The sequence below is a fragment of the Triticum dicoccoides genome, chromosome 2A (genome assembly GCF_002162155.2).
Source record: "Triticum dicoccoides isolate Atlit2015 ecotype Zavitan chromosome 2A, WEW_v2.0, whole genome shotgun sequence".
In the NCBI taxonomy this organism is placed as follows: domain Eukaryota; kingdom Viridiplantae; phylum Streptophyta; class Magnoliopsida; order Poales; family Poaceae; genus Triticum; species Triticum dicoccoides.
Window position 1 is genome coordinate 632,707,945 of NC_041382.1, and position 12,149 is coordinate 632,720,093.

Below are 12,149 nucleotides of genomic sequence, written 5' to 3' on the forward strand. Positions count from 1 at the left end.
TACTCTAGAGAAAATTCATATAAAAATTTACTTTGCAAATTCATAACAATGCTGTATACCTATGCTCTAACTCCAACAATTCATCACATAAGCATCTAAAAAAGAATCAACAAAGCAAACTAGAAGTTGCAACATCATTCTCATCCGCGGTTCTGCAGGTATGCAATGTACTCCCACCGTTCCAAATTACTCGTCGTGGTTTTAGTTCAAATTTGAACTAAAACCACGACGAGTAATTTGGAACGGAGGGAGTATAAGTCTTTTTAGAGATCCCTCCGTATGTAGTCCATATTGGAATCTCTAAAAAGACTTATATTTAGGAACGGAAGGAGTATAAGAAAAATAGTTACAATTTAATGATAGTACGTAAAAAAAATAATAAGAATACTTTAGTTGCATAATTACCTGTTGTCTATCTTCACAATGATTTTGGCAAGTTCAGTGCATCAGTTGGAATATATTGCATTTTAGGCAAGAACGCCCAACATAATCTGCGATAGTCTGCAGTTCTGCTCTTCCCTTGAAGACCTGCATTCTATGTACGTATTTAACTATTCATAATGGACTAAAGCATTATGACACAACACAAATTCTTGAAATCACGGAAAGCACATGTCACAAATGTGTTGCATACATAATCCAGCTAGTACTTCTCTCGAAGAGAATATTCAGTTAGCCACAGTGCACACATAATTTCTCTGGGAACTGAATAGCAGTTTATTTGACAGAATAAAGACACCAAGAACCAGATGCAAAGGCCACCAGTAAAAGGGAGTAGGAGTCCAAGTTTGGAGTTCTACTGCTACAGTCACCCTTTCACATGTCCTTTGTGAAGTTTTCTCAAGAAAGAAAAATGTAAATTAAGATAACTATTGTTTCTGGTTGTAACGGTTCTTTGAAGCTGTTTCCTGATAACATATTATTATATAGAACGACATCATACAGGCAATAAAATTATTATTTTCAGAATCTGTAGCAAACTAACAGATTTTTATTCCACTCATCTCGGAACTTGTACCATAGATTTTTCTAGTTGATATTCTGGATATTCACTATCAAAGAAAGGACAACTTGATCAATACATATCTCATAGGAGAATTTCATCACTTTCTTGGAGCACAAAAGTGAGTCTACATGCAGCACTAACTCTTCATCGCCGCTTATAACTGTTCTGCCTGTGTGGGAATATTAGGAGAAGGAGGAGACATAGGTGCAGGCGTCACGATTGTTGTTGAAGGTCCCTTTAGAGTCTTTGGTCCCTTATCATCAACGACCTCCTCAGCAGCTCTTTCCTTAGCCTTTTGGGCTCTCTGAACTACTTCCTCCTGTAGTTACAATTGTCCCCCAAAATGCAATTTAGAAGTGAGTGCAGTTCTTTGAGGTTAAGAGAAGAAAATTAAAAGTATGTCCACAATAAATTGTAGCTATAAACTATGAATCGATCAACAATGATGATTAATCATGGAAAGCAGTTAGATTATGTGACCTCAAAAAGCTAAAGCGTGTGCACTTCTGGATGTAGAAGAATAACATCATTTAGTTTTTAGTTGTGTGACATCTGAATGTACAAGAACTTACTAAGTTGGCACTGAGAATTCACAGGCCTATCTGCCATCAGCTGGCCTAGGAACATATCTGGTTGTCCAGTAGCCAGGTTGAAGGTAAAGCTAAACACTAGTATACTAACCATGGGGAGCAAAGCAAGGGCCGCCGCTGTGCAGTGTAAGACAATAAATTTTGGGGAACCAGCACAACCCTCTAGGGGTGGCTTATCTCATTATATATAATGGTTGTGTTACAATATGTACCATATACGTACATAGGTACAGAAGCTATACATAGTCTAACACCCTCCCTCAATCTTAGCCACTTTCTAAAGAACTGAGAAGGGTAAGATTGCGCCTACAAGCCTCAAACTGTGGCAGCGGTAAAGGCTTAGTGAAGATGTCTGCAAGTTGATCCTTAGATGAGATAAACTTGATCTGGAGTTGCTTCTGTGATACACGTTCCCGTACAAAGTGATAGTCAACTTCAATGTGTTTCATTCGGGCATGAAATACTGGATTTGCAGAAAGGTATGTAGCACCGATGTTATCACACCAAAGAATAGGAGGCTGTGGTTGAGACAAACCTAACTCCTGAAGCAAAGACTGCACCCAAATAATCTCTGCAGTAGCATTAGCCACAGCCTTGTACTCAGCTTCAGTACTGCTACGTGACACAGTAGCCTGTTTCCGAGCACTCCAGGCGATCAAATTAGAGCCAAAGAATACTGCATAACCCCCCGTGGATCGCCTGTCATCTGGGCTACCAGCCCAATCTGCATCAGAGAAGGCCGAAAGGACCCGAGAGGAAGTCGGCCGAATATGCATACCAAATGTCAGGGTGAACTGAACATAACGAAGAATGCGTTTAACAGCAGCCCAATGAGTATCTCTGGGAGCCTGAAGATACTGACAAACCCTGTTAACAACATAAGAGATATCTGGTCTCGTGATCGTCAAGTACTGAAGTCCACCAACAATGCTCCTGTACTCTGTGGCATCCGCAGGAGACAAAAGCTCACCATCAACAGTTGTTATCTTGTCGGTAGACGACATGGGTGTGGTGGTCGGTTTGCACTTCAGCATGCCAGCTCTCTGTAACAACTCCAAGGAGTACTTCTTCTGCGTAAGGACAAGACCAGTAGCACGAGAAGTGACCTCAACTCCAAGAAAGTAGTGAAGCTTCCCAAGATCTTTGACCGCAAAATCAGCACCAAGAGAGCAGACAAGAGCATCAGCAGCATACTGAGAAGAGCTGACAAGGATAATATCATCGACATATACCAAAAGATACATAGTGACTTCTGGCTTCTATAGAAGAAATAACGAAGTGTCAGCAGTAGACGGCACAAACCCATGAGCACGAAGGGCAGAGGCAAGGCGGGCATGCCAGGCACGAGGAGCTTGCTTCAAACCATATAGTGCTTTGGAAAGACGACAGATATAGTCAGGATGATCAGGATCAGAGAAACCAGGCGGCTGTTTCATATAAACCTCTTCCTCCAAAAATCCATGTAGAAAAGCATTCTGCACATCAAGTTGACGAAGTGACCAACCACGAGAAACAACAATGGAGAGAAGAAGCCGAATAGTGGTAGGCTTGACGACAGGACTGAAGGTGTCCTCATAGTCAAGACCATGACGCTGCCGAAAACCGCGAGCAACAAGTCGCGCTTTGTAACGCTCAATAGATCCATCCGAATGCTTCTTCACTTTGAATACCCATTTTGAGTCAATAACATTTACCCGTGGTGGTGGAGGAACGAGAGTCCATGTCTTGTTACGAAGAAGAGCATGAAACTCCTGCTCCATAGCCTCTCGCCAATGTGGAATGCGCAGGGCAGCCTGATATGAGCGAGGCTCAGAAGATGGATCCGCAACAGCAGCAGCCAAACAAGCAGCCAACCAAGCAACTGTACCATCCTTACGTTCCTTAGGTTTGAAAATGCCACTGCGACTGCGTGTATGTGGTCGGGACACAGGAACCACCGAGGTCGACGGAGCAGCCTGCAACGGGCTGGAGGACGGCGACGTTGACGAGTCAGCCGGTGACGAGGAGCCAGTCACGGTAGCCTCGGACTCGGTTGGCGAAGAAGGCCGACCCACCGGCGAAACCGGCAGAGCAGACGAAGCAGCTGGCGACTCCGGCATCACAGACCGGGCCGATGGCGAGCTCGGCATAGTGGGCCGTGGCGCGGCCGGTGTCGCGGGCCGATCCGCTGATGAAGGCGACGTGAGGACCCGAGCCGCGGGCGAAGACGGCGTGACGGGCCGAGCCGCGGGCGACTCGGCGGCCGCTGGCGAAACGGACCTAGCAGTGGAGATGCTCGGCGCGACGGGCTCGTCGGGTGACCATGCATGGGCACGCGAATCGATGCCATGCAACATAGGGCGATCGACGTGCCCACCAGAAGACGACGATGATGATGGTGAATCCTCCAACAGCTCCAAATGAGTTCCACGTCCGGTTCCTGCACCATGGTTAGGTAACAGCAAAGGAGAGTATGCAACATCATCAAATTGGTCAGAAGCAACAGAGGATGAATGCAGGGATGGTGGTTCGACAGTGGACACAGGAAGGTTGGCAAAGGGAAAAACATGCTCATCAAACACGACGTCCCGAGATATATAGACACGATTAGTGGGAACATGAAGACATTTGTAACCTTTATGAAGAGAGCTATAGCCAAGAAAAACACACTTCTTAGAATGAAACTCAAGCTTGCGCTTGTTATATGGACGAAGATGCGGCCAGCAAGCACACCCAAATACCTTGAGAAAGGTATAATCAGGTTGTTCATTAAGGAGAACCTCAATGGGAGTCTTCATGTTTAAAACACGAGTAGGAGTACGGTTGATGAGAAAGCATGCAGTGTTGAAAGCATCACTCCAAAACCGAAACGGAACAGATGCATGGGCCAAAAGAGTAAGACCAGCTTCAACAATATGACGATGCTTACGTTCGACTGAACCATTCTGCTGATGTGTATGTGGACATGCTAAACGATGAGCTATCCCAAGCGACTGAAAGAAAGAGTTGAGGTTGCGATACTCGCCCCCCCCCCCCAGTCTGACTGGACATGAACAATTTTGTGCTTGAGAAGACGTTCAACATGTTTTTGAAACTGAACAAAAATATCAAACACATCAGATTTGCGTTTAATAAGATAAAGCCAGGTAAAGCGACTATAAGCATCAACGAAACTGATATAGTAATTATGACCACTGACAGAAGTCTGAGCAGGACCCCATACATCTGAAAACACAAGTTCTAAAGGATGTTTCACCTCACGACTGGACTCCGAAAAAGGAAGTTGATGACTCTTCCCCTGCTGACAAGCATCACACACTGCTACATCTTTATGACTAGACAAACTAGGAAGCTCATGACGACGCAAAATATGACGGACAATAGGTGTGGCCGGGTGACCAAGACGAGCATGCCACTGTGACGGAGAGACCCGAACTCCACTGAAAACACGAGCGACACCAGGATGCTCCAGACGGTAGAGGCCCTGGCACAACCGCCCACTAAGAAGAATGTCCCTCGTGCCCCGATCCTTAATAAAAAGATCAAAAGGGTGAAATTCACAAAGCACATTATTATCACGTGTGAGTTTAGGAACTGGAAGAAGATTACGGGTCACAGATGGAACTCGAAGAACATTGCGAAGCTGAAGACTCCTATTGGCATGTCTAGTGAGAAGAGATGCTTGACCAATATGAGAGATGTGCATACCTGCTCCATTGGCGGTGTGGATCTTGTCGGAGCCATGATAGGGTTCACAAGTGTGAAGCTTCCCCATCTCGCTGGTTAGATGCTCTGTCGCCCCAGAGTCCATGTACCAGTGTGGATCGATGGAGTAGGACTGAGTGTGTCCCTGTTGCTTCTGCGGCGCGGGACGATCAGCCATGGCGACCTGACGGGCATTGTTGCGTGTATCTTTGCCGTCATTGCCAAGACCAAGGAAGCTTCGCTGGAAGCGCTTATGACACTTGGAGGCCCAGTGCCCATCGCGGCCACAAAGCTGACACACACATGGACCGTCAGCCCCCGGTAAGGTCACAGTAGGTGGGGGGGCCGAGGCGGGCGACGGTGGCAGCCCCAAGGGAGACCGGGGTGATGAAGAAGAGCGGCCACCCTTGGTGGCGGCGTTGGCCGAGAGGGAGCCAGTGCCCCTGGTGCGGCGAGTCTCGACCCGTTGCTCAATGAGAAGGAGCCGAGAGAAAACCTCGTGTGCCAGCATGGGTGTCGAGTTGCCCCGCTCGTTGATGATCTCGACTAAGGCATCATACTCCTCATCAAGACCATTGACAATAAACGAGTTGAACTCGGAGTCGGTGAGGGGCTGTCCAATGGAGGCCAATGTGTCGGCGAGGCCCTTGACCTTGTTGTAGAACTCAGTGGCAGTGGAGTCAAGCTTCTGACACTCTCCAAGCTGACGACGGAGTGCAGAGACACGAGCCTGGGACTGCGCTGCAAAGGTGCGCTCAAGGATGGTCCAGGCCTCATGAGACGTCTTCGCGAAGACAACAAGGCCGGCAACTGCCGGCGAGAGCGACCCCTGGATGGAGGAGAGGTTCGCCTGGTCCTGCCCCGTCCAGACGCGATGGGCCGGATTGTAGACCGGACCGTGCACGCTGTCTACCAGCGCGGGTGGGCAGGGAAGCGATCCGTCGACGTAGCCTAGCAGGTAGTGACTCCCCAAGAGCGGGAGAACCTGCGCACGCCAGAAGATGTAGTTGTCGGCGGAGAGCTTGATGGTGATGAGATGACCGAAGTGAAACGGCGGCGGCGAAGACAATCCCATTGAGGAGGCTGCCTGGGGTGCAAACACCATGGAGGCAGCCGGAGGCACCGAAGCCGATGCGGGAGGAGGCGGGACCGCAGCCAGGGCGGGCGCCGCAAAGCTCGCGGCCGGTGCGGACGCCGCCAACCCCGCCAGCGGGGCAGTGTGATCCGCTTGCGGCAGGAGCGGCGGGACGACGCCTGCGGAGTCCGCAGCGGACGGTGGCGCCGCGGTGTGGACCACGAGGTCACGCCCAAGCGAGGGCGCCGGCGGCGTGGAGAAGACGGAGCCGATGCTCCTTGTCCCGATCGGAGCCGGAACAGAGACGGCATCGAGCGGGAGGTTGAGCAGAGCCGCAAGAGAGGCCGGGAGGAAGCCCGCAGCAGTGGAACCGGTGGTGGCGGCGCTCGACATGGCGGCGGCGCGATCGGTGGCGCGGCGGCGGCAGTGAAGGCGGCGGCGGCTGCGGCGGCGGTGCGGGTATTAGGGTTTAGAGCGATCGTAACCTAGCGTGATACCATGTAAGACAATAAGTTTTGGAGAACCAGCACAACCCTCTAGGGATGGCTTATCTCATTATATATAATGGTTGTGTTACAATATGTACCATATACGTACATAGGTACAGAAGCTATACATAGTCTAACATGCAGTACCTGGAATTCCTGGACCTGCTTCTGCTGCTCCGCCTGCCACTGCCCGACGACGCTGAATACCTCGCCCACCACCGACTCGGCCCTCTCCGTCAGCGCCTCCGCCAAGGCCTTCCCGAGGAAGAAGGCGTCAAGGACGGCCTTGCTCTCGTCATCACCTGGCACATGAGCAGCAGAACAACGGGGGATGGAGTAAGCGACCCAGCCCGAAATGCCCCTCTCGAACTATCCAAAGGACGGCGGGTGCATCAGGAGGAGGTGGATGTACCTGCTTTGGGCTCGGGACGGCCGCCGCCGCCGCTGCTCCTGGCCGCAAACCTGCGAAGGCTTTTGGCGGGGGAGGAGGGGAAGGCGCTGCGGGCCGGGAGAGAGACGCGGCAGAAGGTGGGAGGAGCCGCCGCCGCCGCCGGCGCAGGTAGTACGGGCGCCATGTCTGCCCGCGCTGTCGTGGAGCTGCGGGGTCTTCCAGCGGCGGTTGGGATTGGGAATCGCTCGGATTAGAACCCCCGGCCACCGGCGGACGCGCAGCCACGGATTGGGGGCAATCGAGGAAACCGAAATACGCTTGTCTTCTGTGGGAGTATCTTTTTCCCTTGGCTGGTGTACCACGGCACACGGGCAGAGACAGGGTCAGTCCGGTAATTACACCCAAAACAAATCGTCCTCAAGCCGTTGCCACTTGCCACTTGCCAGGCACACCGCTCGCGCATGGTCAGCTCGCAGTCACCGGCGCCGGCAAGTCGAAGCGCATGGTCAGCTCGCTGCTCCCCTCCTTCCCCCCATCGCCTCGACGGCGAGCTTGCAAGGCATTGAGCGTTGCGGCGGGCTGCGGCTCTGTCACTCTGAAGTAGCAACGGGAAGAGGCGTCAGGTGGTCAGCCCGTTGGCGCAGACCAGCTGTTTGACGAAATGACGGCTTCATGGAAGGGGGAGAGACAAGAGCCAAGCAGGCAGGTGATTATATCTTGCTATGCTCTGAAGAAGCCAGCGGCTACAGTGCCGATTCCGTTGTACATGTCATCGTGCGGGCAAGACTATGACTCTAGTTCAGAACTTATACAATGATAGGATCAGAGGAACGCCAGCTCCGAGCCTGAAATGAGATGTGGGTCTGGGCCTGCCACAGTTTGACGTCTTGTAGCTCGCTGGAGGACCTGAGATGAACTAACTGCATAGTTGGGCCAGATGGTGTGCGTAAGACTACAAGGCACAAGATGGTGCTGAAGATATTGCTTTCATCTACTCTGATGGCGTTGTCAAGAGTTTTCAGAGGTGGCCATCTTGCGGAAAGGTATTGTTAGGTTACTATTTATTTCTGCAAGGGCTTATCCGAATCATCCTATGGATAAAAGCTTTATAAATATCTGGTGAAAACCACCTTCTCATGAAAACTCTCAAAATCATGTGTACAAGTACTAAAAACTTCTAAAATGTGCATGTATGATGAGGTTATTACTTATAAACAGCGGAGTTTTCATGGAGAGGGTGGTTTCCACTGGGCACTGGATATCTTCCTGAGGATAAATCATTATTGATATATTGATTAAGCTGAACTATGTGTATATTGATTGAACCTATCCCATGGGGATGCTAAACATTTCTGCCAAGAAACCAACCAAACAGAATATTGAAATAGATGGCACACACATGAGAAGCTTTGACCAGCATCTGATGATAGTTGGTTTAAATTGACTATTACTCAGAATACTGTTTCTACATAAAAATCATCAAGATATACTATTCTAATGGTGGGCCATTAATTTTCATTGCTTTTGAATATAAGGTCTTCTAGTTGATAAGAGGTTCTGCAGTTTTGGAAGCATGCCATGTTTCTGATTCATGTTCGGGCACATGGGCAGTACACATTATGCGATCTACAGTAGACACAAAAACATACAAGATAGTTCTAAAACACGATGATAAATTTATTTTACTTGGAAGGCGCACCTCATGAACAAGGCCGGTCGCCTTGCGTTCATGAGGTGTGCCACAAAAACATACAAGATAGTTCTAAAACACGATGATAAATTTATTTTACTTGGAAGGCGCACCTCATGAACAAGGCCGGTCGCCTTGCGTTCATGAGGTGTGCCACAAAAACATACAAGATAGTTCTAAAACGCGATGCGGCCGACCTTGAATCTAATATTGTGTCCTCACTGATACTCCCTCCGTCCCAAAATTCTTGTCTTAGATTTGTCTAAATACGGATGTATCAAGTCACGTTTTAGTATTAGGTACATCCGTATCTAGACAAATCTAAGACAAGAATTTTGGGACGGAGGGAGTAGTAACTATGAGCACCACTGAATTGACACATTTTGATAATATTCCATATGTTGGTTCTATCCATTCTTCAACCCAGTGAATTAGTTGGCATTTTTATTGCTGCTACATAGGTTCACACCATATGGTTATAACTGAATGGCCTCAACATTTACTTATCTTAGCCATACGCATCTCCCTATGTAGCTTTACTAATTCATGCTTTCCTGTCTTCATGTTAGGTTATGACAGCACCGTCTAACCATATTTTATTCAATTTATATGTTTCTACTGTTTAATTTGTCTAATGTTTGGTAATGACAATCAATGCTAATCATGCTCTTTGTGGGTGTTATGATGTTTTAATGTTTGGTAATGAGGACATTCTCTAATGATATTCCTGTTTTAAGGGTTTACGCTGTTTTAAGAATCTTCAGAGGGTACCCTAGCACTTCTTCCTACGACAACTATGCCATGCATGATCGCTTGTGGAATATGTGTCAACCAAGGAGTATGCTAGACTAGAGGAAATTACAATGCTGTGCAAGGTAGATGAAGATCTTTGATACGTATCATTAGCTCCAAAAGGAGGCTCATTACAGTGAACATGTACTTCGTGCATCCCAAAACCAATAGTAAAGAATCAAATCTCTCTTGCCTGTGGACCTTGTTGGTTGTTTACAACATGATGACAAATTTATTTTACTTAATAGAAAGGTTGAAGAAAATGATAGTAGCGCATAAACTTGCCCGGTAATCTGTTCAAGTCATTTGTGTCTTTGGGTACTCCCGGTTAGAGTAATAGAAACACATAGGGCCTGCCACACTCTATTGGTGAACAGATACATCTTATGTACCTCATCTTGACTCCTGAGAACACCAAAATCAAGTGTCTGCCACTGCCAGAGCTAAGTCAAGTTGCATATGATGAAGGTCAGATGTCCCAACTGTTTTAGCGAATCAGCTCACAGGGTGAAGTTCCTCGCTGATATATTGCATCTTTAACTATACCTGGATAGTTTGAACTTCTGCATGCCATGTGGAATTGGGGAATTATCAAATCCCCAAAGAATGTGCATGCTCAAGGTTGGTAGTGATTCAGGTAGTTGCAGAACTGTTGACTTGGTCAAGCTTAGAGGGTTAGATGTGACCTACGCATCTCATGAATTGAGAATATTGCTTGAGTGCATATACTTATAGAAGATAGCATCCAGATCAAAGATAAAAGAAAATCAAGCTCATAAGATCAAAGACAAATACTCATATATGCTGATGACTGTTGAGGCATCTATGCTATGTTAGATATTCTTAAACATCATAGTGACCACGAGTAACTAGTTATCATTGGTCTTTCTGCCCTCGGTTTTCCTTATTGCATGGGAATCGTTACATACTTAGCTTCCTTTTTACTGTTGAATGCTTGTGAGAATTGTAATGAACCGACTTTCTTCGTCAATTGCTTTGTCTTGAACATCTTTTGATCCATCACTCGCAGGCAGAAAATGTGAGATCAATGTTTCTTTTACAGATATAGTGATACTGGCTACAGTGGCCGTGGATCCAGCATAACAGAGTCTTTCTTATGTTGGAGATACTGAAGTTCACAAACATGGTGTGTTTGGGAACAATGGGAGAGGAAACTGAAGCCACAAATTCCCCTTCACTTCAGCATCTTGCCATTCTGACATGCTAGCAAGCCGCAGGTCTTTCAAAAGATTCAGGCACTGGAAATCCATGAGCAAAAAATAATTTGTGAACATCTGCTTAACTCAGCAAGTTTCCCAGCCCTCCAAATTATTAAAATGGAGGGTTTCTGTGGTGGTAATCATCTCCTGCAGCTGCTATTATTTCAGACAAATTCCACAGGTTTAGTGTTTACCAGACATCCAGCAATGTACTTCAGAGAAAACAATGCCCTGTTGCAAGTGGCCTTGTATAAATAGACAGAGGGAGTATTTGGCAATGACTAGTGTTTCTTTCTACTTAATACATGTAATGAAGAATGCTCCAACTTCTTTATCTGTTTTAGAGAAAATCAGCGGACTGGTTTCGATCCAAATAGGTCATGAGCATGAGACTGATCTTGTTTGCATAGAGTAATGATTATGAAGCTGGATACATTGGATAAAGCAAGCAACAAAATGTAAATAGTAATGTAATTTTTTGAGAATAATGTAATATTAATAATTTTGAGTGATGGATGTGGATATGAATGTGGAATGACACCGGTGTTACTTTAGAGTCAGGATCATATTGGCAAAAAGGTTTTGCAACCCTTGTGGTGGTATTTGCGACATGGTTAATAATATCCCATGGTAAATGATATCAACTGAATTCAGCTCATGTGGATGTCGTTTTCTGCTATTTCATGTCGATGAGTCTCGCTCTGGAAGGAATTTTATTGCTTGGTGCCGTATATTTTCTTCTGAAATGTGTATGCAAACTCTCATATTTAAGCAGTACATGCCTTGTAAGTTGTAATGAAGAAAACTTTGCATAGGAATAATCTGTACTCAAACTTGAGATTGCAGTTTAACAGAGAGAACTTATGTGTTTTGCATTTGACCACACTTTTTTTTGCCTGGACATTTGACCATTCATTATTGCAGTTTTTTTTTCTTTTCTCTAGAATAGACAGACGCATTTGCATTAAGAAGTGGTAAAGAAGTCGGGTACATCGCCTTTTGACCATTACAATGCTAATCTCTAGGATTAGCAGTATGCATTAAGAAGTGGTAAAGAAGTCGGGTACAGCGCCTTTTGACCATTACAATGCTAATCTCTAGGATTAGCAGCCACACGCCACACGTATTACGATACAAGCTAATTCACCAAGTTTGCAGACTTTTGCAGTGACCAAGATGTGTCGATCATGTCGTTGTTTTTTCTCAGCAAATA

The 12,149-nt window shown here is 46.8% G+C and overlaps 1 protein-coding gene across 1 annotated transcript; it reads right to left on the reverse strand.

The window, feature by feature from the left end:
- Window positions 1–940: 940 nt before the first annotated feature.
- Window positions 941–7,559, reverse strand: LOC119355879. Its single transcript, XM_037622762.1, has 3 exons — window positions 7,256–7,559; window positions 6,991–7,145; window positions 941–1,325 (listed from the first exon to the last, which is right to left on the reverse strand). Exons 1-3 carry the CDS (start codon window positions 7,416–7,418, stop codon window positions 1,161–1,163), a joined length of 483 nt encoding a protein of 160 aa, XP_037478659.1. The 5' UTR covers window positions 7,419–7,559; the 3' UTR covers window positions 941–1,160.
- Between the last annotated feature and the right edge of the window lie 4,590 nt (window positions 7,560–12,149).

What these genes read in the sequence shown, in the direction of transcription:
- LOC119355879 (XM_037622762.1), bottom strand. Translation starts at nt 7,418, where the DNA reads ATGGCGCCCGTACTACCTGCGCCGGCGGCGGCGGCGGCTCCTCCCACC. An exon ending in CCGTCCCGAGCCCAAAGCAG is followed by an intron (nt 7,146 to 7,255) that starts GTACATCCACCT and finishes CTCATGTGCCAG; the next exon opens with GTGATGACGAGAGCAAGGCC. An exon ending in AGCAGGTCCAGGAATTCCAG is followed by an intron (nt 1,326 to 6,990) that starts GTACTGCATGTT and finishes TTGTAACTACAG; the next exon opens with GAGGAAGTAGTTCAGAGAGC.